The sequence below is a fragment of the Dunckerocampus dactyliophorus genome, chromosome 3 (assembly GCF_027744805.1).
Source record: "Dunckerocampus dactyliophorus isolate RoL2022-P2 chromosome 3, RoL_Ddac_1.1, whole genome shotgun sequence".
Taxonomy (NCBI): domain Eukaryota; kingdom Metazoa; phylum Chordata; class Actinopteri; order Syngnathiformes; family Syngnathidae; genus Dunckerocampus; species Dunckerocampus dactyliophorus.
In genome coordinates, this window is record NC_072821.1 from 38,771,152 (window position 1) to 38,796,532 (window position 25,381).

General features: G+C 43.8%; 1 protein-coding gene across 5 annotated transcripts in view; it reads right to left on the minus strand.

Moving 5' to 3' along the window:
- Positions 1-2,631: 2,631 nt before the first annotated feature.
- The window catches only part of znf536 (zinc finger protein 536), a 227,438-nt gene continuing 204,688 nt past the window's right edge, over positions 2,632-25,381 (minus strand). For all 5 annotated transcript variants that reach the window (XM_054770437.1, XM_054770438.1, XM_054770435.1 and 2 more), the window contains one exon: positions 2,632-4,822. In XM_054770437.1, the coding sequence (XP_054626412.1) occupies positions 4,695-4,822 (128 nt within the window). In that variant the 3' untranslated portion in view covers positions 2,632-4,694. The remainder of the gene's footprint in view (positions 4,823-25,381) is intronic.

Below are 25,381 nucleotides of genomic sequence, written 5' to 3' on the forward strand. Positions count from 1 at the left end.
ACATGGCATATTAACCACGTAATAATGACTAGTAGGGATGGGATGATCCAAATATCGACAGCAAGGGTCGTATGAGTATGAGCTCACGATAGGGTGATAAGATTGATACAGATGTCACTTGGCTTTCATGATTATTTTTGCAAATATCGGTGTTTACTGTTGCATTGTTCACATTCATATTTTTATATATTGTTACAGTTTTTAAAGGAGGGCTTTGGGGGCAAAAAGCCAAAGAAGAAGAAGTTTGAATGACACCCGCTATGATATAGTTATTTTATAATACATAGTTGCATTATTTTGTAATTATTGTCTTATATTGCAGTGATCCCCAATCCCTGGTACCGGGCCGCAGGTTATTTGGTACCGGGCTACACAGAAAAAAAAAAAAATAATTTCCATGTTGTTTTATTTTGAAAAGTGGTCGGATTCTGTCTGTTACATGCGTCTCACTTGACGCATGTCCATTGTGGGTGTGCTAACTTTCTCTCTACTGCTGCTGTATTTGTAGCATTTTTCTTTCACCTCATATTTGGTGTAAATGCTGATACTATGTGGGAATGCATGAAGGTAAGTTTGATGACTTATTGAGTGCTAATGTGCACATTTGTATCAAGTTAACTCATGCTAGCACACTGCCTTTTAGCACACACGTCAAACAGCCATGTCATCATCTCTCTGGAAACACTTGAACTGGTGGATGGGGGGTCAACATTCCTTTTGTGCTTTTAATGTGATGTTATTCATGTCTTAGTTTTACACAATACATCATAAATAAGATAAATTAGATCACTATAATGTACGAACCTCCACCCCCCGGTCCACGGGAGCTTTGTGGGAACGCAAGCCGGTCCGTGGGTCAAAAAAGGTTGGGGACTGGTTTTGTTAAATTATTCACAAATTTAATTTCATTTATTTGCTATAATCAACAAATTAAAGGCAATAATCACAAAAATCATTCATTGGTCTTATTTATTTTTTATTAATATCGGCACTGATACCGACACATTTGCAGTATCACCCAACCCTACTGCCGACCTGTCGTCTGTCTTCCCTCATAGACTGATCTGAAGTGAAAGTGTAGGCAGTCAGAAGGTCGCTGATGGACTGACACTGACGAAGAGATTAGACAGGAAGTTAAACATAAGACGTAAGCAAGACTAAACAAACTAACCTTTGGTTTATGAAGAAGCCTGGGTGGTGTGTTGATCCTTCTAAAAAGAGTCAGGCATGGACCTGGGCAGCCTCCTGCCAGGTCCAATAGTGATTCTGGATCAGGTTTTAGACCACATGGGTGCAGGATGAACGTACACAAGTAGATGGATGAGACACTCCAGTTTTAGCATTTTGTACGCCGTCCATCCAACTTCTTCCGCTTAGCCGAGGTCAGGTCGCAGCGGCGTGGCCACGGGATAGGGTTTTTGTTGGGGTTTTCGTGAGAGTTAGACGTGTGGTTTGGTTCCATGTTAGGATTTTTGGTCGTGGTTTGGGTTTTGATTGCGGGATTCATCAAGATTCATCTGAAGGTTAAGGGTTGGGTTAGATTTAAATCCTATCCACGCGGAAACGTGGTCGGGTCAAAATGGCAAAGAACTTGATCGTTTCTGCCTCTCATCCACACGGGAACGGTGGTTAGGTTTCTGGTTTGGGTTTTAATTGGGGATCAGGTTTCGTGTTGTAGTAGGGGTGAGGGTTAGTAATGGGGTTGGGGTTGACTTTTGCTTCAGGTTATATCTCTGGGGTTGGGGTCGTGTACACGAACATGATAGATGTAACGGATGCCAGCCTGTGAGGCTGTGCAAGTGTACGTTGGTAAACCTCACTCACGCGGTCGACAGTCCGGGCTTTTGGCCGTGTGGTCAGCGCTCTCGTCTCCCATTACGAAGGTCCTGTGTTCATGCCCCGGTGTGGGCCGTGCGAAGCTATATAGCTACATACAGCTATATGGCACCTACAGTTAGGGTTGGGGTTCAGGGTTCATATTAAGGTTGGGGCGTTGGTTAGAGTCAGGCTTTGGGTTTTGTATTACGGTTAGGGTATTGTTGGGGTTTGCTGAGGCTTAGGTCTAGTGTTGTGGTTAGGTTTTTGGCTAGAGTTGCTGTAAGATTTTATATTAGAGTAGTGGGGGGGGTCCCATTAGGGTTTTCTTCAGGTTGGTGTTAGGGTTTGTGTTGGGAATTTGCTTTGTTTTGAAGTTTGGTGTAGTATGAGGGTGAAAAGAGGTGGCAAAACAGGTTTCAGTCAAATGAAAACTTAACCCCAACCCTAAACAAACCCCAAAAGCCTAAACCCCTATCTAGCCACAACTCCAACCTGAAAAAACCCCCAACACCAACCAGAAACAAAACCTGAACACAGACCTAACACCACGGACCTAACTAAAACGCTAATGTAAACCCTATTCTTACCTCTAAAGAAAACCTTAACACAAAACTGAAACAAAACCACACCTCCAACAGTAACCAAAGCTCCTTAACAAGAACCTTTAACCCTTACCCTAACCTTACCAACCCCCCAGCCCTCAAACTAACTAAAACTCTAACCTAAACCCTATTCCCACCCCAAAACAAAACCTTAACCCGAATACAAAACCCAACCTAAAGCCTAAGCTTAGTATTAGTATGAACCGTCTAAGGCTTGCTGGATGATGTTCATGTTTGACAAGCTGCGATGTTGCCATCATTCACTTTGCTTGGAGGGGTGCAACATCATGAAGGAGGAAAAGACGTGATGAAGTGAAGAGAAGGTAAGAGGCACACGCAAGCTGTTGCTCTGTGACAATCTTTTTTTTTTTTTTTAGTTGGAATACATTTTATTTTTATTATAAGTACAGTTCAGTAGTTACAAAACAAAGCATCTGCCATGAGGATACAGCCAAACACAAGACACAATAAGAGGATGTGGAATGCTCCTTCATCGGCGCTCAGAAAGTCAGACACCGTCGGGTCGCCGATTGCTTCCCTCGTACGCCCTTTCAAGAAATATTCCCTTCAAGCCATCTTCCCGCTACGTTCCCATCCGTCCGCTTCCTCCTTTCCTCAGCGCCAAATAATATCAGAATCCACACAGAATCAAATGAACGTGTCAGAAGCGACCGAGGAGGAGTTTGTCCGAGCCGCGAATATCAATCAACTCTAGTCGGAACAAAAAAAGAAAAAGGGGGGGGGGGGGGCTTGGGAGGGGGATTATATTTTCAACTGTACACAGCGCGTTAGAATTGTTCTCTGGCTTCTTCACACACGAAAGAAAAAGAAAAAAGACGTAGAAACATTTCACAATGCCAAGGGACGCACAAACACACACCTTCCGTTTAGTTAGTTAGCTAGTGTCGTACTGTATAAGTCGCATTTAGAATACTATCACAGTGCAAAATACTTCTCAGAACCCAAACAAGTCAAATTAAAAAAAAGGATAAAGTCCCTCTATGCATAATGGAATCTGTTAAATGTTTGCAGCACAGGAGACGATTGTCAGCTTTTTTTTTTGTTTGTTTTCTTTCTCGATGGAGCGCGATGGAGAAGGCAGTACATATATATATATATACATATATATATATATATACACATATATATACATACATATATGTATATATATATACATATATATATATACATATATATATACATGTATATATATATACACACACACACACACACACATATATATATATATATATATATATATATATATATATATATATATATATATGCATATATTTAAAAAGATGAAAAATGAAACCAACCGTACATCCTACAGTCAACACAGCTACGCAGCTTAGTCCAAGCAAGAAGAGATGGAGCTAAGGCTATACACAAGATGTCCTTTTCCAGTTTTTCTTGGGGTTTTTTGTCTTTTCTTCTCACTGTAAAGTAAATACATCATCATCATCATCATCATCATCAGTAGTCGGCAACGCTGTGCAACAACGACGGGTGGCAGTCATTTACAAACACGTCCAAACCCCCCGCCCCCTCTTTTCGTAGATTTTTTTTTGTTTAAATTCTTCTTCGAAGAACGTGGCCTGGTAAGCGACTCTTTCCCTCCGCTCCTTTGGAACGTTTATGTTTTTCATCATCGTAAATCTCTTTATGTACAAAGACAAGAGGGGACCCCGCTACCATGCTCATGTTAGCGCTAGCACTAGCATGTGTCTATGAGTGCTAGCATGGCAGTGCTAGCCGGGGCTGAGGGGTAAGTACATTTTCGGGTAAGTAGTGCTCCTTCGTCACAATCATCAACAACATGGTTAAAAAGTCCTCGTCAGGTCTTTTAGCGAGCACCTGGAAAGGTGCGGTCTGTGTCGGGGACCCACGTCGCTACCCGGAAGTGTGCTCGGGCGCTCACATGTTCTAGTCTACAGAAGAATACATTCCAGGTAGGATATAGAAAGTTTTGCCATCGTGTAATACACCAGACACACTCCACAAGTTAGAAAAAAAAACAACTTGACGTTTCTCGCCAGACGAGGAATGCCTCAGAGATGGCGGCGACGGCGGTCACAGGAAGTGCTTGTGACACAGGTAGTTTCACGGAGAGGGAGAGAGAGAGAGAGAGAAAAAAAGTCTTCACTTTAGTGTTTTTTTAAATCATTAGGTCCACACTGGGCCACGCCCCCTCACGCCTCTCTTGGCGGTGTTTGTTTAAATAAAGTCATCTTCTGTTGTCTTCATCTTCATCTTCATCATCCCGGCTGGTCGTTAGTCTCGGTGTCCTTCAGCCTGGCCAAGGTCGTGCTCGTGAAGGTCGCCTTCCACGTGGTTGGGGCCGAGGGTCAGGCTGGGGTCATGGGTCACGGGCTGGTCCTCCTCCGCCGCCCACAGATGAGCTACGAGCAACCACAGAAGAAGAAGGAGGTTAGCAACAACAACAACACACACGCTTTTCATGACACTCCTCACAAACAAATACTACATTGCAGTTACTCGTTGGAACATCACAGTACTTTTCAAAGTATTCGCACTATTTCCACATCACAGCCTTTGAGTGAAAAAAAACCCAAAAGACTACCAAGTACTACTATGTGTACACAACTAAACTACATAGTATGTACACATCATTAAGTAAGTACATCCGTGTACGCGCATTGCTAAACTACATAGTTACTCAACATCGTAGCTGTTTTACTATGTAGTACTACTACCACATTGTTTACCAACTAATTAGCCACGACACTGTTACACAATTTAGAGTGCATACTACTAAGTAGTAGATGAATACTCATACTACTAAGAAACTACATAGTATTATTACACAGTAGCCCTTTAGTAGCGCATACGTACAACTAACTGTGTAACAACTACTTTGTTGTACGTGTTACATAGAACACAAGTATGTACTACTGAATGCACACTTGTTAGTATGCGTTCTACTTAACTCCATAAAGTGTACTATTTAGTGTGCATGACCAAAGTACATATCATGTGTGCATTATGAAAGTATTCACCGTAAGCGCTTAGAAGGAGAGACATGACAACACACCCGTCAGTGAGTGATGTTGGCCACCAGATGGCAGTGCAACACAAAGTGAAGCTCGGCCATCGTATGGCCATTGGAAATAAATGAAGTCATTCAAAAAAACGACACTAGCAATGCCGTAAATTGAACAAAAGTGAGACAATGCATCGTCGTGTCACGGCTTTAAATTCCTAAAGAAAAAAAAAAGAACAATATCTAACGCAAAAGTCCAAAGTTTTTTCTTCTTCCCGCAGCGTCTCGTGCTGCCTTTGATTTCCCAGTAAAGAAAGTTGCGGTAACGAGCTCCAGATTAGACCCCATATTTGATTTTCACTGTTCATTAACTGAGCCACCTGGAATGTTATTTAAGCACGCCGCTCCTTCTCCCCGAACAACTGCCGCTGCAAGGGCGGGAGACATTTCCCGGCCAACTTTATAGATTTAGCACAACTTCCCTTCGCAGTTTTTAATTTCCCATTCGGGCGGGCGGCAGATGCACCTCACTCGCACACGTGCACACACACACACACACACACGCCTGGCATGCTTTATCCCTAGAATGCAAAGCCTTTTTTGTGTCTTTCAACAAGGTTCTCCCCTGCTGGACGCGATTCTTGGAGTAGACGTGCCCACACTGTGACAAAAAAAACTGACGTTCGCAGCAGAAAAGTAGCCAAATAGACCAAACTGAGGGCTCGTGTCCCAAGTACACCCTCTTGTGGCGAGTCACGACATTGCACACAGACAAGGCCTGTTATTAAAGAAGGAAGCATACGGCGTGAGACCGCACAGCTCCAGGATGCATCCCGCCTTGATACGCGTGTCACGCTGAACACGACGGATAAATAGGAAGGCGGTCGGAGCGCTGAGCGAGTGTCAGAACGCCCGGGGGGCCACTGGAGTGGCCGCATGCGGGGACGAGAAGTGAGGGAAGAAGCGGCATCTCGGAGGTACACGCTGACATTAATATCATCCCGTGAAAACGCCAAGCAGACGCTGGCATTTCACTGCCGCGCACCAGCCTGCTTCCTGGGAAGGATGATGGAAAAACCACGTCTGGATGGAAGACCACAGCGATGTCATCATTGCAAACAAGATCTTTTCCTTCCATACACACCTGGCAACCCGCTGTAAAAAAATACTATTAACATTACTTGTCTCTGTAGTGCAAACTACCTAGTCCATACTAGGTTGGATACACTAGGAAGGCTATACTACATAGGGCACATTGCAAAGCATGTCCCAGGTAACGTATGTGCACGCTACAATATGCAAACTAGATCGGGCATACTACCTCGTGCACACTTCAAACTATGCCCAACTTAATGTGCACACGACAATGTGCCAACTAACAAGTGCATACTAGGTTGTACATGCTACTTAGTGCACACGACAAAGTATGTCGCAGATGACGTACTGCACACTACAATGTACAAACAAGGAAGTGCATACTACGTAGTACACACTACAAAGTATGTCCCAGGAAATGTAGTGCATATTAGGTAGTGTGTACTATGCCGTTTGTAAGTACATATGTACGACTAAACACCTGTGATTTGTATAGTTACATCGTATGTACATAGAATGTATGGAGTATTAAAGTAGAACACAGTAGTACTTAGGTAACATAGCGCACACTACAAAGTATGTCCCAGGTAACGGTGAGGCTACAAAGTATGACCCAAGCAATGTAGTGCACACTATAAAGTGTAAAGTAGGAAGTGCATACTAGGTTGTGCATACTACCTAGTGCACACTTCAAAGTATGCCCAACGTAACAGTGCACACTCCAACGTGCAAACTAATAAGTGCATACTAGGCTGTCCATCCTACTTAGTGCACACTACAAAGTATGTCCCAGGTGACGTACTGCACACTAGAACGTGCAAACTGGGAAGTGCATACTTAATAGTGTGCACTGTGTAGTATGCAGTCAGTCCAGGTTGACATTTATGTAGTATTTTTGCAAGGGCTGTGTACTGTACTGTACTGTACTGTACTGCTGGCGGGTGCAGTCTACTTCCTGGAGCGCAGCATGTTCTGTTTCTCCTCGGCCCAACATGAGCTTGAGAAGTTATGTTCTGGCAAAGCCACTTTATGTAACAATAATAAATATGAGAATACACGCAGGGTACGCAGACTAGGAGAGCAACGGAAGTGAGCGCAGCCGGCGCAAAAAAAAACAACAAAAAAACCCAGTATTTTTAGAGGGTTTTAATGAATACAGGATGTTTATAGATAGGACCACCATTCTCTGTGATTCGCACAAAAGACGAGAAAAATCTACATTCAACCCCCTCAACTCCACTCACTTCCCATTCCTGCCCCCCACCCCTCGCCCCCTCCCGTTCCCCATCCCTGAAAGAAGAAGAAGAAGACGAAGGGGCGGGAAGAAGAGAATTTGTGGTGCATGGCAGCGTTGTTGTGAGCTCGCCGTCTGCTTTTAGATCCTATTAGACAAACACGGCGTGGCGTTCAGGTGCGACAAGCTCACGTCTTCTGGAGGAGGGGGTTCTTTGGTTGCACAGTCGCATCAAGACTCAATTTGTGTGTTTATGAAAGTGGCAGAAAATAACCCAAAAGCACAATCAGCACTTGTTTTCTTTGTTTTCTGTCACTATGAGAAGGCGAGGAGGCTTTTTAAAGAAATAAGTCGCAACGAGAGAATGACGTGCACGTGGTCGGCCCCCCTCCACCACCAACCCCAACCCCCTTCCACCCCCACTCAAACTATTTCGGAGGCTGAAAGATTGGCGGCCCGATAAAAGCTCCGCTGAGCAATTTAAGCCCAAACAGTGCGATGCTACAATCTGTCTTGTGTGCCTGATAGCGCTTTTCTCCGCTCTCCTCTCCAAATGACTTTCTTTCATATCTAATTATATTTGCTAATGATCTTATAAGAGAATAATGGAATGTGCTTGATCTATTACCTTTTTTTCTGCACTGCATAAATACAATGCTGGGGAAATGACTGCTGCAGACAGGAAGAAATGTTTTTTTTTTCCCTGTTTTTGATGAGGGGGTAAAATGGAGCTGGGAGCGGTGGGGTCGTTAATGGCGCCGAGCGCCGAGGTCATCACTCACGTTTCTTTCCTTGTGACGCTCGTCTTCGGCCACTAGGAGGCTCTGTTGCATTTAAACGGAGGTGTACCCCCTGTTGAGCGTGTGGGAGGTGTCCCCCAACTCCCAGAACAGAACAGTACCATGAAAACATCCCCAAAAAATGACATTTCACGACACCGCTGGACCTGAAAACAAAAACCCTGTGGAAAAATGGCGTTTTATGGTATTTTTGGGTGCTGCCGGGACCACCAATGAGGGTGTAGAAGGTGTCTCCCACCTGTCAGACCATAAAAGTGCTGTGGGAATGACCAAAAGACATAAATTAAAATGGGTGAAAAAACGGAAAAAAAAACAAAAACAAAAACTCCACCCCATGGGAAAATGGCGTATTATGGGATTTGTGGGTCTATCTGGGACCCTTGATGACGGGACCGGTTGCAGAAAAATATTAAAATAACATAAAATATTGTGACGATCGACCCCTCAGAAAGTTGCCGTTTTGAGGCTATTGTGGGTCCGATGGAGACCCCCGGATGAGGGTGTGGGGTGTGTCCACTGCCTCCAGGACCAGAAAAGGGCCATGGAAGCAAGATACACTTTGTAGAGCGCACTTCATAGTAGTGAAGTAAACTACGTAAGGGTGTATTAATAAGTGCGATGCTGCTAAACTATGTGGTGATTTAGTTGTACTACAACACAGTAGTAGTTTAGTAGTGTGTACCTAATAATACTACAAAATAGCCGTGGTTAACCATAGTTTTTTTACACACCTTTTTGTGTAACAGTATGCATCTCTTCCATAAAACATCTGTCCCGTCCTGTCATCCTCTTAACCACCACCCGCTGCCCCCCGCCACCCGTCACGAGGGGCGGCCATGACAGGCGCTCTAAAGCCGGCATTAATGGAAGGAAATGGCGTTCGATCTCTGTTTGATCTCCTAATCATTTCTGCTGAAATGATAATTAGCGGCCTCGCAATCCTCCCGCAGTGGCGGGGGAGGCCACGTATAGAAAGAGTAAATAGATGCTCTACCGACAACTGATGTGCCCCCCTTCACACACACACACACTCACACTCAAGGTGGGACGTCGAGAAGAGAGAGTGGCTGGCGACTCTGCTGTCTGTGATTCTTTTGGGCTGACATAATCCTGATTGATTCGTTCAGCAGATAAAAACTGGGTCCACTTCTGCCCTTTTACTGGGGTGGGGGTGGGGGTTGGGTAACATAATACATCCTTTTATTCGGCAACAATGTCACATAATGGCGCTGGAATGTGCAGCAGAAAGGCCACAACTTAAAAAGGCTGTGACACTGTGCTCTCATGTAAAAAAAAAGAAGAAAGAACTCATTAATCCCCCGCATGGACATCCCCTCCCCCCACTCGCCCCCAGTCCCATGCTAACAAGGTCACCGCAACTTATTTGCCTTTACACCGCTGTACTTAACCTCATTTTCACCACAAATAAATAACAAAAAGCTTCTTTTTCTCAGCAGGAAGTTGCTGTTTGCAAGACATGAAGGTAGAAAGTTGACCACTGGCAGAACGACGCCCACGATGGTCAAAGCTCTGCATGCAAAGTTGGCACACATACTGTACTTCAATGAAGATGAAAGCTACGTACGTTCATTCAGTGTAAAACAAACATTGCTTACGTACACCAGCTTTGTTACTTTCTCAAAATGACCGCCAACAATGGAAAAAATACACACTGAGTGGATGCAAGACAAAGCAGTCACACATGAGAACAAAAACACTTAATGACTTATGACTGGTTTTAGGTTCATCTACAAATATGAATATAGATATTGTCGTTGTCAAAAAAATATCCTTAAAGGCCCCTATTAAAAAAGAAAAGCAAAAAAAAAAAAAATGCAAGACCCTAAGCTGTCTTTGTTCAAAAAAAAAAAAAAGTTAAAAAATGTTTAAGACTGCAAATTGCCTTTGTCAAGAAAAAATGTAAAAAGTTGTCTTTGTTACAAAAAACCTTTACAAAGTAGAACAAATGGTTTTGTTCATTGTCTTTGTTAAACAAATGTAAAAAAAATACTTTAGATGAACGTTCAAGACCCCAAATTGTCTTTGCCAAAAAAACTTACCAAAAATACTTTAAAGGCCCCATTAAAAAAGACATTTACAAGTCAGTGTTTCCAAAAACATGTGTAAAGTTCACTGAGACAGACAGTAGACTATGATGACTGAAGAGTTGATACTTGATGTTCACAAACACTGCTCTGTGCTGTGCCCTGTGATTGACAGGTGATCACTGCAGGCCTTCTGTGATAGGCTCCACCCTTGTGACTCTAAAAGGTTCATTAAGTGTTGCAGTCAACTGTGACACACCAGGGGGCATCCATTCCTTACTGACGTCAAACATATGATTGGGTGTGGCTAAAGCCCCCCCAGGAGAGAAGGGGGTTTGCATGGAAGTGTAGGTGCAGTGAGCGGGGTGTGGCGTGACACAGTATGGAGGATGTATGTGGATCAGGAGGAGGAGGCTCCAGCAAATAGGGCAGCATTATATAGGCCAGCATGCATATATGGGCCATCCGTACCTTGGCCTGCTTCACATTTGAACAAGATAACGAGAAAGTCTCAGACATGATGTCACCAAGACGAGAACGTTGCATCACGGTAGATTATAGCAATCCCTGCAGAGCACGCAGGTGCGCCCCCCAGCGGCTGGCAGCAATTAGACACCAGGGCAGTCAGATGGGACGCTTCATCTTCCAACCAAGCCAAGTCCTTCCAAAAATAAGTAACATTGTTATCATATTATGTACAACTATTAGCTCATTTGGATTTTAGTTTCTAATCTGGTGAAATATGGGCCACAAAAAGTCCAAATTTCCTACAGATAAGTTTTAGTTTGACATGTTAATAGCCGCATATTTTTCACGAGAAAATTAACAAACTGGCGGAAGCGCCGCCAGCGTGTCGAAGAGAGCACGCGAGTGCTTTGGCAGGAACGCTCACTCCTTCACCTCACTAACAGCCAGGATGACCTCTGACGGGCTTTTGGGAGGAGAGTGTACAATGTTGGCACCAGCAGATGAATGACACGCCTTGGAGCCATGGTTTCCTCTCATTATCCCGCCTCGCGCTGATGATCATTTCTTCTAGCTGAGAAGAAACTTTGCGTACTCAAAGAGGGCGAAAACAATCTACTCAGCGACGCTTCCAATTTCAGATCGGGGAAATGTCTACACCTTGTTCTTTTGTTAAACTAACGACATTACCTTAGATTACCTTGGATTACCAGCGTTCTCTGTATCGTTTACGGAGAAGCGATTGGAACTCTTTATTGAGAACCTGTTATCCGTCTGCTAAGCTAGGCCACACGTTAGCGGGATCAGAACGCTGACACGAGGGCTGCAACTCATGATTATTTTCTTGGTTGACTAATCAAGTAATGGGTCAGGCCCCAGACGGACCAGATCGATTTGAACCAAACTCAAAAAGTTAGTGGTTTGGTCCGCAAAACACATCAGAAAAGAGGCAAAAATGTACATCAGTGTTTTCCAAGCCAAAGCCGACGTGTGTGAATTCCACAGACACTGTGGGTCTGCTTCCATGCATGACTACGGAAGTTAAGAAAGATTCACATTTGAGAGGCTGAAATCAGGAGTTTTACATTTTTAAATTTAAAAAAACAATGAATCAAATACGGGCCGCACGGTGGTCTAGTGGTTAGCACGTTGGCCAATACAGGAACAGCCTGGAGATCGATTCTCCCCTGGGCATTTCTGTGTGGAGTTTGCATGTTCACCCCGTGTGTGCGTTTCTCCGGGCATTCCGACTTCCTCCCACATTCCAAAAACATGCAGGTGAGGTTAATTGGCGACTCTAAATTGTCGCCAATGTGAGTGTGAATGGTTGTTTGTCTATATGTGCCCAGTCCAGGGTGTACCCCGCCTGTCGCCCGAAGTCAGCTGGGATAGGCTCCAGCATGCCCCCGCGACCCTAATGAGGATGAAGCTGTATAGAAAATGGATGGATGGATGAATCAAATACCAAAATAGTGGTTGATTAATTGGATAATTGATCCATCAGTGATTCATCAACTGATACAACTCCAACTGACCCACCCCTGCCCCCCTATTTGAGAAGCACTAGAATAACCTAACATGCACTTCACACTTAAATGGCCATGAGCTGAGGTGGCTGGGCTCTCCTTCAGAGATTAGGTGACAAGCGCTGTCATCCGGGAGAAACTCAGAATAGAAGCGCTGCTCCTCCGCATTGAGAGGAGCCAGATGAGGAGGCTTGGTCAGGATGCCTCCCAGATGCCCCCGGGGAGGTGTTCAGGGCACGGACGACTGGTAGGAGGCTTTGGGGAAGACCTGGGACACTTTGGAGAGACTGTGTCTCTCAGCTGGCTCTGGATCCGCCGGAAGGAGCGGGGAGAGGGAAGTCTGAGCTTCCCTTCTTAGGCTGCTGCCCCCACGACCCGACCTCAGATAAGAAGAAGATGGATGGGTGGCAAACTTCACACACTGATGCCCAAAGCCTCCATCCAAAATGCTAGCCACTCACCGACCGTGCGGTGCCCGGGTTAATTTGTCTTTCTAATGTTTTTTATTATGAGAGTTTGAGAACCCTGCTCGGCTCGAGACCCCTCCCAACCCGTGTGCACGCTCCACAAACTCACATGTGAGTGTAGAGGAGCAATCGCATGATGGTGGGCTGAGCTGTAAACCTAGGGGGAAACATACGGCAGGTTGTGTCGCATGTTCCCACTTTGGCGATGATAACGACGTCCGTGCGACAGCAAAGCATGTTTGTGTCTTTGCAGCCGTTTCACGTGAAGTGTGTTCATCAGAGTGGCAGCTAAACATAATCAGCTTCAAAGACCTTCTAGGACGGGAGGACAGAGCAGCGCGTGGACTTTTGCGCAAGTGAGCCTTGAAGAGAGGAATCAAGACGTGTGAGCTTGATGGACTCTGAAATGGATCTAGCTCAGCTTTCCCCCCCACCCAAAATGATGACAGCTAAAGGAAGCCGAGAGTGTGAGTGAGCGTCTTGTTGTGGAAAAAAGTTCAAAAGGGAAAACACTCAACGTCTTCCTGTTCTCCCCAACAAAAGGAAAGACTGCTGACTCCGCCCCTTTGCGTCTCTCTGACCTCCAGGCGAACTCCTTCACACTGCAGCATCCATTTCAGCCAAATAAACCTTCACACCTGCTTTCATATTTCTTTATGGATTTCTTTCTTTGCTTTCAGGCACTTTTATTCTCGTGCTTTTGTTTCCATGAGCTGCAAAAGCTGTCACTCATTCTGCTCGTTTCGGATGAAGTCCTGCTCTAGAAAGGAGCGCATGTTTAGCATCCATTAGCGTGGCTCATCAACGATGTTAAAGTCTGAGCAACGTATCGGACGGGGTTTCGTCTTCTAGCATATATAACATATCTCAATACTCAGAAATTCACGTCCAGTTTAGGGGCCTTAGGTTCTGATGATGTGGTTCCGATGGCCCCATCAGGATGTGACAGTCAGTGTTTTCTGGGGTGGTTTTGCAGCTGAGGATGAGACTCAGCACTTTCAAATCTGAGGCCATGCTTCTCAGCTGGAAAAGGGTGGACTGCACCCAGAGGGTTGGGAAATGGGAGTTCAAGTATCTCAGGGTGTTCTTCACGAGTGAGGGAAGGCTGGAGCGTATGCAGCAGTCCAGTCTGTCGTGGTGAAAAGACAGCTGAGCCAGAAGGCAAAGCTTTAGATTTACACGTCGTTCTAGGTTCCTACCCTCACCGATAGTCACAAGCTTTGGGTAGGTACCAAAAGAGCAAGACTGCGGATACAAGCCGCCAGGGAGGTTGGACTCACCCTAAGACCCTAAGGTCATCTGGGAGGAGATCAGAGCAGAGCCGCTGCTCCTTCACATCGAAACAAGCCAGTTGCGGCGGATGCCTCCTGGACGCCTCCTTGATGAGGTATTCTGGGCATGCCCAACCAGGAGGAGGCCCCGGGGCAGACCTTGGACACGCTGGAGGGATTATGTCTCGCAGCTGGCCTGGGAACGCCTCGGTGTCCTCTGGTGGTGCTGGAGGAGGTGGTCAGAGACCGAGAAATCTGGGCTTCCCTACTGAGACCGCTACCACTGTGATCTGGACCCGGAAAGGCGGAAGAATGAATGGAGCAAAGAATGACACGTCTCTCTCATCATTCGTCTGCATCAGGATCAGAAGCCATGTCATGTCAAACAGAAGCTGATCTGGTTCTGATTCTGCTTTGGCAGCAATGTAAACGCTGTTGTTCCACAGCAACAGTTTGCTGCTCTTAGCCTCTCTCAGTTAAGGCTTGCACACCTCGCTTACGCCTCTGCTTTCTTCTTACTAAATGCGGCGGTGCCAGACAAGAGGCGGGGGCGGGGGTCGGGGGAGCCCTCGGAGGTCCGAACGAGCCAAGGCGACACGACGAGGCGGGAAGACGTTAAGAGGCGCTGGGAGGTTCTGGCAGCGCATTTGAAAGAAGAGGCAGCGGCGCCAAGGCTGGCATCACTTTTAAGAGAAGAAGAAGAAGAAAAAAAAGGCCACAACAAGCAAAGGCATAAAGAAGCCCCCCCTCCAACACCCCCCCTCCCTCCAGGCTTCTCCGATGAGCTCCTTCCTCCTCAGAACAAGGCGAAGACGAGCTCGCTGATATGATTATGGAAATGTAAACAGGATTTCCTGCCGACTGGAAGCTGTGTTCCCGCTCCCTCTCTGACCCGTTCTCCTCGCAAATCTTCCATTTAAGACCAATCCCCCGGGGGGGCCGCGCCGCTGTTACTTAACAGGATAATTATGATATAGCAAACCTTTCCAAGATCACAGCCCCCCCTCCTGTCCCCTCCTTTCTTGTTGGAGATCACGACTAACAAACTTTCTATTGCTTCTTCTCGGACCCTTAGGGTGGACCACACGACACCAGGGGTGTCAAGGTGTGGCCTGGGGGCCATTTGTGACGGTTTTTGTATCGGCCTGCAGCACATTCTAAAAATTCAATTTAACAAGAAAACACAAACCAAAACATTGAAATTGGAAAAGTCAGCAGTAATTTTACAACAATAAAGTCCAAATATTAAGAAAAAAGGTTGTCATCTTTCCAAAATAAGGTAATTTTATGAAGAAAGACAACATCATTTTAGTATTATCAAGTTGCAATACGATGAGAAACAAACAAACAGCAAATAATGTTGTCATTTTTGGAAAAATAGGCTGGGAAACGTTGGAATGTTACGAGAAAAAAGTCAACATTTTATGTGAATGAAGTCAATTACGAGAAGAACGCTGGACACCTGGAAAAAAACAACAGCAGAAAAACTGCTGCAATTTTACGAGAATAAAGTCAAAGTTGGATTCTGATGAGAAAAAAATCACAATTTCAGGAGAATTATGAGAAAAAAATATTGTTATTTTAGCAGCATAGAGTTGAAATATTAAAGAAAAAGTAATGAGAAAATTGGAATATGAGAAAAAACAAAATAAAGTTTGGTGTAAAAAATAAATTAGTTTGGTGAAAAAGTTGTGATGTTACGAGAATAAAGTCAAAATCTTATGGGAATGAAGTCATAATTACGAGAAGAACATTTACAAGACGTTGCAGCTGAAATAAAGAAAACAAAAGAAAAACCAACAGCAGAAATGCAAACAAAAAAACAGCTGCCATTTTATAAGAATGAAGTCAAAGACAAAAAACGTTGCAATTTGTCAAGAATGATCAATTATGTGGAAAAATGTTGACATTTTAGTAGCAAAGTGTTGAAATATTAAAAAAAATGGTAACATGAGAAACAAAACAAAATAAAGTTGTAATTGTAGTCAAATTCGATGAGGTGACAAAGTTCTAATGCTACAAGAATAAACGTCCGACACCTTCTTCACAGAAGTACAGATGACGTCTCAAGAAGCCTTCCCTGCATACAAGAATAAAGTCCAAATATGAATGGAATAAAGTCCTAATATTACGAAAAGAAAATTTGCTAAGGTTGTGTAAGAAGAAAGTTTCACTATTTTGCAAAAAAAGCCCAGCAAAAATGGGGAAAAAGAGCAAAGAGTGAAGTTGATCTTAACAATATGCTTTTTCACCCCTGCAGTCGACCAGTGGTATCGTATCGGGGTACCCTTGACACCTCGGGTCCGCCACGGTCGGCCAGTGGGAGCGCACTGAACTCCGCCCCATTGCGGTGGTCGTCTTTGCGTTTCTACGTTTGCAAAGATAGCACGTCTTGATTGTGGCACGCACACACACGCATGCGCACACACACGCACACACACACACACACACACACGCACACACATGCATGCGCGCACACACGCACACACACACACACACACACGCATGCGCACACACAGTGTAGTAGAGAAAAGGAAAAAGGCTTTAAGTGAGATCAATAGTGACATCACATTAGCAGGAAAAAAAACAATCAGCTTTGGACTTTGAAAAGCAAGATGAACCTCTTCCTGAACTGACATTTTGCAGCTGAGATCCATAAGGTTCCTTTTGTTCCCCCGTAAGCCGGCGCTCCACACTTTCCCAAGGCCGGCAAACTTCAGACATGAGAACGGGCGCTGTAAAAAGCGGGCACATTTACCTGGATTAGCAGCCACTGACAAATAACCTTGGTGATAGATGCGCAGTAGATCTGCTTCAAAGCAAAAGAGATTAGTCGACTTCTTATCGGGTCAGCGCCGTCGCCGGGGAAATGTGTTTAAAGTCACATTGATTTATTGAAAGATTCCCCAATACCAAGACGTCCCCGCGCCGCTCCTGTGTCATGTGAACGTGCGCATCAAATAAATTACAGCGCCTGCTTGCTGCTGCTGCTGCTGCTTAACAGCATCCAGGAAAAAAACGCAAAAAGCTCTTCTCCGCAAGAGAGACGTCGCCGCTTGCTCGGCAGCTCTCCACCATGACACCACAACAAGGACGCTTTGTCCCTCCTGGGAGACACGAGACAGCTGTCGTTGACAACGTTACCTTCTTCACACTCTTTATACTGGATGTACACTGCATGTACACTTAGCATGTACACTGCATGTACACTTAGCATGTACACTTAGCATGTATACACTTAGCATGTACACTGCATGTACACTTAGCATGCATACACTTAGCATGTACACTGCATGTACACTTAGCATGTACACTGCATGTACACTTAGCATGTACACTTAGCATGTATACACTTAGCATGTACACTGCATGTACACTTAGCATGTACACTTAGCATGTATACACTTAGCATGTACACTGCAAGTACACTTAGCATGTACACTTAGCATGTATACACTTAGCATGTACACTGCATGTATACACTTAGCATGTACACTGCATGTACACTTAGCATGCATACACTTAGCATGTACACTGCATGTACACTTAGCATGTATACACTTAGCATGTACACTGCAAGTAAACTTAGCATGTACACTTAGCATGTATACACTTAGCATGTACACTTAGCATGTACACTGCATGTATACACTTAGCATGTACACTTAGCATGTACACTGCATGTACACTAAGCATGTACACTTAGCATGTACACACTTAGCATGCACACTTAGCATGTACACTGCATGTATACACTTAGCATGTACACTTAGCATGTACACTTAGCATGTATACACTTAGCATGTACACGGCATGTATACACTTAGCATGTACACTTAGCATGTACACTTAGCATGTATACACTTCCACTTGGTGGAAGACTTTCTCCCCTGAGGGCCACATTCTGAAAAAATATCAAAGCCCTGTCTTGGCAGTTTTCGTACAGCGTTGCACGTAATAAACGTCTGTTTGCCCCGTACGTCATCGTTCCGCAAAATTGAGAATATTTCAGCTTTCGAAACCTCAGTTTTCATTATTAATATGTTTTAAAAAGTCAGACGAAGATGGAAACATGAAAGCCAAGGTCAAATTTTCCCATAGAAAATAACCTAAATCCAATGACCCCCAACTGTATCAACAAATACACATTTTATGATTAAAATAATGACAATTTTATTATCATTTTTTTAAAAGTAATGATTACACTTTATTATTTTAGCATCCATTATACTATGTTCTTTATTTTTGTATTGTTTGTTATAATGGAAATGTATTAATAATGAATTTAATTTCTCCCCCAGGACATAACATGAATCTAATTAATCCATTCCAGACACCCAAAAGTATATATCATTATTAATCAAATGAAAATGCTATTATGAGTTATTAAACCAGTCATGAATTATTACATTGCATTATTGTGGTAATAATATTGAATATCATACTTTATTGTTGTCTTTTGTTAAAGAAATGATGAGTATTATTTTATTAGTATAACAATGAATTCATAATTGATATATTCATTCTAGTTTGACATGCAGGAAACCACGCAAAATAATTCTACATGACAAACCAAAACTACAGAAACCAAAACATACAAAAACTAAGGCAATGTTTTCGCCTCAGAAATAACGTAAATCTAATGAATCCGTTCCAGACACCCAACAAATTGAACAAAAAAATACATTTTATAGAGAACAATTCCAACTATGGACCCCGCTGATAAAGGATGTTGGGGTCCTGAGGCCACACGCTCCCTCGGCAGGAAAATACACATCAGCATCCGATAATCATTCAACTTGATACTTGGAAAGGATGCAGAAAAAGCATCATATGAAACAAAAAGTCCCTACAGTTTGCAAGGACATTGTGGACGCACTAAGACGAGCGCTAAGAGGTTTGCGAAGGAAGCTGAATGCTAGCTGAGTGAAAAATGTTGACATGACTGCAGCGAATGCCAGCAAAGCATAAATAAGTCCAAAGTCCAGCGTCTGTCCCATCGTGCCGCTCCATCATTCCTCCGTCTTTCGCTCCCGCTGTTTGCTTTTTAACGCTGGAGGTCAGCCGGACCCCCGGGCGGCCGTCCCAGAATGCCGCGCCAGCTAACGTCCTGCAGAGCTACCTTCTGGACCCCACCGGCCGGCGAGCCGCAACTCGCTCGTACTGTCGTGTTGCAATATTACTTATCATATCATCATCTTTTTGAAAAGTCTTTACACGTTCCTCGCTTTACCCGATTCTCAGGTCACATGACCACACACGTCAAGCATGTCGACAACAACAGTTAAGAATGTTTTGTCTCTTTGTGGTGGCACATGCACAAAAACAACATGCAAAGAACATTTTTACATTTGTCTTTGTTTCTGTTGTTGCAACTCCCCGAAATAAAATCACATGACAAAAAACGAGAACGAAGGACTCGCTTTTCGTTTCTGTCGTAACTCGATTTGTTACTTCATTAGGAAAGCTTTTTTTTTTGGAAACGGAATTTAAGCAACATTTTTGGAATTGATGCCGAAAATGTCATTGAAAAGAAATGCACGTGTTTTGACATGATTATTAAAATACGCCGTTTAAAAATTCTGTTTGCTAGCATACAGTTCAGTGTTTGAAAATGCATTTTATAAAAATTCAGTGCAAATAAATGTGACGTTTCAAAAATTCACACGTACACTCCCAGGAAATGACAATGCCGTCCTTGCATCCCTTCCTTCTTTTAGCCTCGAAGAAATAAACAAGGCACAGCCACCTTGTTTTCAGATGGCTCCACGACCATCATCACATCTGAAAGGGATGCTAACGAGGGTGATGCCACCCAAATGACCGTCGTTGGCGGGCAGAGGCCTAACCGTCGTCATTTGACACCACGAAAGAGCCAACCATTCCTGTCTGGACCTTCCTCCCCCTTTCCAGGATAAATAGACTGGATCTTGCACCAGGCTAGCGCTGTCCTATCTAGTCTGACTGGCGTGTGTCCCACCAAGTCTTTGAGCATGAACTGTTGAAGCCTGCTGGGATTAGAAGCAAAACGTCTTCCAAGACAACCTGAACAGTCCAGTTGCGATCGATTGAATGCCCTCAGAATTCCAAGTGAAAGGCCTTGGACTTTTGTCTCAAGCGCAAATCAAGATTCAAGATTGAAGAGTTTTATTGTCATGTGCACAGTAAAACAGCAGTTCTACTATGCAATGAAATTCTTATTCTGTTCATTCTCCCAAGAAAAGAAAGAAAACACAAGAAAGAATAAGAACATAAGAAACATAAATACCAATAAATTAAGCAACGACAACAGAAGAGACATTAATACAAATAAATAAATAAATAAATAAATAAATAAATAAAGTGCTATGAGTGTGTGAGTGTGTTGCGTGCGGCGTGTGTGAGTGCTTCGTTGAGAAGCCTGATGGCCTGTGGGTAAAAGCTGTTTGCCAGCCTTGTGGTCCTGGACTTCAAACTCCTGTAGCGTCTGCCTGACGGTAGGAGTGTGAATAATGAGTGTTGTGGATGTGTGCTGTCCTTGATGAGGTTGTGTGTTCTTCGTAGGACTCTAGTTTTATAAATGTCTTGCAGTGAGGGGAGGGCTGCCCCAACAATGTTCTGTGAGGTCTTGATCACCCGCTGGAGTGCCTTCCTATCACGTGTTGTACAGTTACCGTACCAAACAGTGATGGAGGCGGTAAGGACACTTTCCATAGTGCATCTGTAGAAGCAACTCAGGATTGTGGTGGACATGCCAAATTTCCTCAGTCTTCTCAGGAAGTACAGTCTCCTTTGGGACTTCTTCAGAATTTGTTGGGTGTTGTGAGACCAGGTGAGGTCCTCGCTGATGTGTGTGCCAAGGAACTTGAAGGTTTTCACCCTCTCCACCTCAGTCTCATCAATAAACAGGGGTCTATGCGGCTCCTTTTCCCTTGTTCTTGGGTCGATGATCATCTCTTTAGTCTTATCTGTATTGAGAAGGAGATTGTTATCACGACACCAAGCTATGAGGTCCGCCACCTCTCTTCTGTATGATGTTTCAACACCACCAGTGATCAGGCCGATGACTGTAGTGTCATCCGCAAATTTAATGATGCTGGTGTTGTTCTGGGAGGCCAAATATGGAGCAGAGTGAAAAATATTCCATTCCTAACACCTGTCTGACAAAAACAGGAAGCCTTTTTTGCTTATAAATTTCCATTCAGAGACATTTTCAGCATAACTTGATATTTGAAAGCGCTCAACATAGACTCTTCTATACGATTGCCTCTGTTTGACTCGTTTCATGTTCAACATGTCGTGTCATGGCGTGCCAACAAGTGCAGAGGGAATCCTCCGCTTACATTCCCGTAGCGTTCATGTTTGAGGTTGTCGTCAACAAGCTTCCCTTTTGAAAGACGCGTCCGTTATCACATGTGCACAGTATGCCAGAGGAAGTTGATGCTTCTTGGGGTTTTTTTCCCTTCCAACTCAAAGAGGTCAGAGTCGGTCCATCAAACGTATCGAGCTGACGGACGCAAACGATATCGACGGAATGTCAAGAACAACAGAGGCTGTGTGTGTGTGAGATCAGAAACAAAGCCGTGCAAACACACTCTGCACCGAGCATAAATATCACAGACTGTCAGTCAAGCTCCTGCAATGCAAATGTAACCAGCAAGCTAACATCTTGCAACGCTACGTTACCAATATAAACAGTTTTTGTATCCTTTTTGCTTTTTATTTCCGCTCTTTGCTGATTAGTTTTGGCTTCAAATGCACTTCCTGCCGTCAACACTTCCTGTTTGACCTAAGATTTGTCAATTGTCCATCAATAGTTGATGTTTGACAGGCTAACCTAGACCTGGTTAGTTAACCCTAACCTTTCAGGAATTATTTGTTTTCATCTACTCCTTTGTCCGAGAACATTTTAAGAGTTGTGCCTTCGCTTTTCATCTTCAATTCGTCCCACAAGATCCCAAACCGGAAAACTGAGGCAATTTTTCCCAAAGGGAAATAAAGTAAATCCAATTAATCAGTTCCTAACGCCCAAAAATATGAAGAAAAATACACTTTATAGAGAATAAAAATGTTGTTGAAGTGGATACACATACCTGTACCGTACGGACATCCTGTCCAGGTGGAATTCAGTGGTGTTTCTCACCTTCTTTATCCAATTTATTCCAACTTTCTTCGGCCCCAGGGTGAGTTATTTAGCAGCCACACTCCAAAACTGCACGGTTAGTTTGTCAGCAATGCGCAAGGTGCTTTGTTAGGCGCTCCGTTTCCCCAAGTGAAACAATACTCGGCCGTTTGGTATGAAAACCAAGGCCGAATTTTAAGCAACATTTTTTTTTTACAAAAAACGAATCTTACAAAAACTGAAGCACATGAAAACCGAGGTTGGACTTTACAGTAACTGACTGTGATAAGTGAATTTCCACCAAGTAGGATTCCTCATTTACAATATTTTGGTCTTCAGAGCATAGAAAAGCTGTTTACCACCTTTTAAATACAGTTTTTAACAATGCTAGAGCCTGCTAGTCATGAAATAATCCCCTTTATTAGCCAATAGAGTACATATAATAAAAGAAAATAAGACAAACTCACACAGAGCAAAAAAACACGGCCAGGGACGAGTGTACATTTAGTCTTTTGACTGCGTTAAGTGGGTACGTTCACACTGCAGGGTATGATGCCCAATTTGGATTTTTTGGTAAAAATCATATTTTTATGTGGCCGACCAAAACTAGAAAAGCACTCAGAGAGCGTAGACCTCCGCCAAGCGCCATAGTTCCCCCATATTGCGATTCACACCATAAATATTAGTCATATACAGTCAAACCTGTCTTAGCGGCCACCTTTATAGAACGGCCACCTGCCTATAGCGGTCACTGAAAAATCCCCCGCAGCAAATGTACATGTTATAGACCCTGTGTATAGCAGTCACCTGTCCAACGCGGCCAGCGGCCACCCATTTTGTCTCCCTTGGTCAATATCTGACCGCATATAGCGGCCAAATTACCAACTCAAGTAGAAGCTTCATGCACGAAAAAGTTTTGTTTTTCAATCAATGAAGCCGTCGTGTGTAGACTTTAATTACTGAGTCCTAGCTCAGTCACAATCATTCACAAGATCCACACAAACTGTCAGTTGTTCCACATAAAAAAGCCGTCTTCTTTTGAGCTTGCTATTTCCTGGTCAAACTTTAAGAGCATTTGCACCAAAACATTACCGCAAATTAGGCTGGGAACAGGACGTGCTCCCAGCGACGCTACAATAAAAAAAAAACATATGCTAGCATGCATGCGGCAGCGGGAGCAAAACTGAGTTGGGTTGTACTGAACTGAAGTATTTTAGAATGTACTCACGCTATTTTTGATAAATCCTCATCCACAAATCCATCAAAGTCCTCATCTTCTGTATTCGACACAAACAAAGCCGTCTTCTTTTCCGTTCGCTACTAGTCTGTTAACTTGTCAGTGTTATTCAGCTCCGAAGCAAAGAAGGAAACTTCTCCTGTTGCTTCTGCCAACTTTATTTCTTGAACGCGGCCACCAGACAGCAGCTCAGAACACACACACATCTCTCAGCATCGTCTCTCCTTCCACAAGGCAAAGGTTAAACAAGCCCCACTACATAGCTGTCCAGGCAATGCCTGTAAGAAATGACACCGTTTATTTCCTGGTGTGCACTGGTCAATACTGTAATGCCGCTTGTTGTGGGGAAGGAGAGACTCACGTCGCCGATGCACTTTAATGGCTTTATTAACAGCGGAGAACACTGCAGGACTTTACATCCACGCCAACATAAACACACTTCCCAACTCTCTCCAAACTCACAGCTAGCACTGAGCCTAGCTCTCCTGCTCGGGACGCCCACCGTCACTTCCCGTCACTTCCTGATGAACTAAAGCTGTAATGACGCTCTGCCGTATAAAAAGCAAAATATTAAAAACAAGCGTAAGACATTACTAGCACAGCTTTGTTCTGTGGGTCGTGGATATATTCTATCAGTTATTATTAAGCCTCTAGCTTCCTTTTAGTAAGTAAAAACCTTGGCTATGATTGCACTACATTGTCATGTAGACCTACAAAGTACACTTGGAAGAACAAGAGGTGAATAAATGTATTGCAACTGATGTGAAACTGATGAGGGGTAGGATTAAATAAGCTTTGCTTCTTCCTACTCCTTTTTGGACATGCAAAATTGTGAATTGTACTATGTGATGTGCTACTGTTTGACTCATATGCATGTTCAGGATTAAAACCATGAACCATGATAATAACAAGCCTAGTAGTGCTGTACAACTTTTATCTGCAGTCCGCAGTGCCCTCTACTGGTCAACATTATTATTAATTTTTTTCCCTTTTTTTTCCCCCTCTACTGGTCAACATTCAAACTGGATGCCAACCTGTCTATAGAGGCCACCTGTCTATAGCGGCCACTTTTGCAGACTCCCTCTAGTGGCCGCTATAGACAAGTTTGACTGTATGTACTGTATTTTATGGACATATTTACAGCATTCCCTGAGCGAGAAAAGACACCATTAGTTCAGTAGTTATTCACCTAAATGGCATTTTCCATAACTGTGCTTTTCTTCTGGATCCACCTCCATAGCTTTGGAAGATACAACAAATCCAGATTCCACAGTCTTTCTGCACCCAAAAGTCAGAGGAAGCCAGCCATCGCACAAAGAGTTGGACTTGTGGAGATGCTGAAGGAAGGCAGAAGTTACGCGGCTGTCGGGCGCCATTACAGAACAAATGAGTGGATTAGGACGAGGAGGACGAGGAAAATACAACGACCACAGCAACACGTTTTAACAAGGATACAAAAACGCTACAGTGAAACGGCGCCAGGATGAAGGGGCATAGTCAGAGGAGTGAAATACGTGTGAGTCACTTCATTTCTTGTGTCCAACCTAGCAGGTTGATCATCAAACTTTGAGAGTGTTTAAATGAGAGAAAGTGAGAAAATGTGAATGCCATGCCTGAGAAAAGTGTATGAAGTGTACGGTGGGGGCTTTTACAGCCTTAAGACATACAGAATCACTGCAAACAAATACAGTTGGCTACTTCGCAGATTTCACTTAT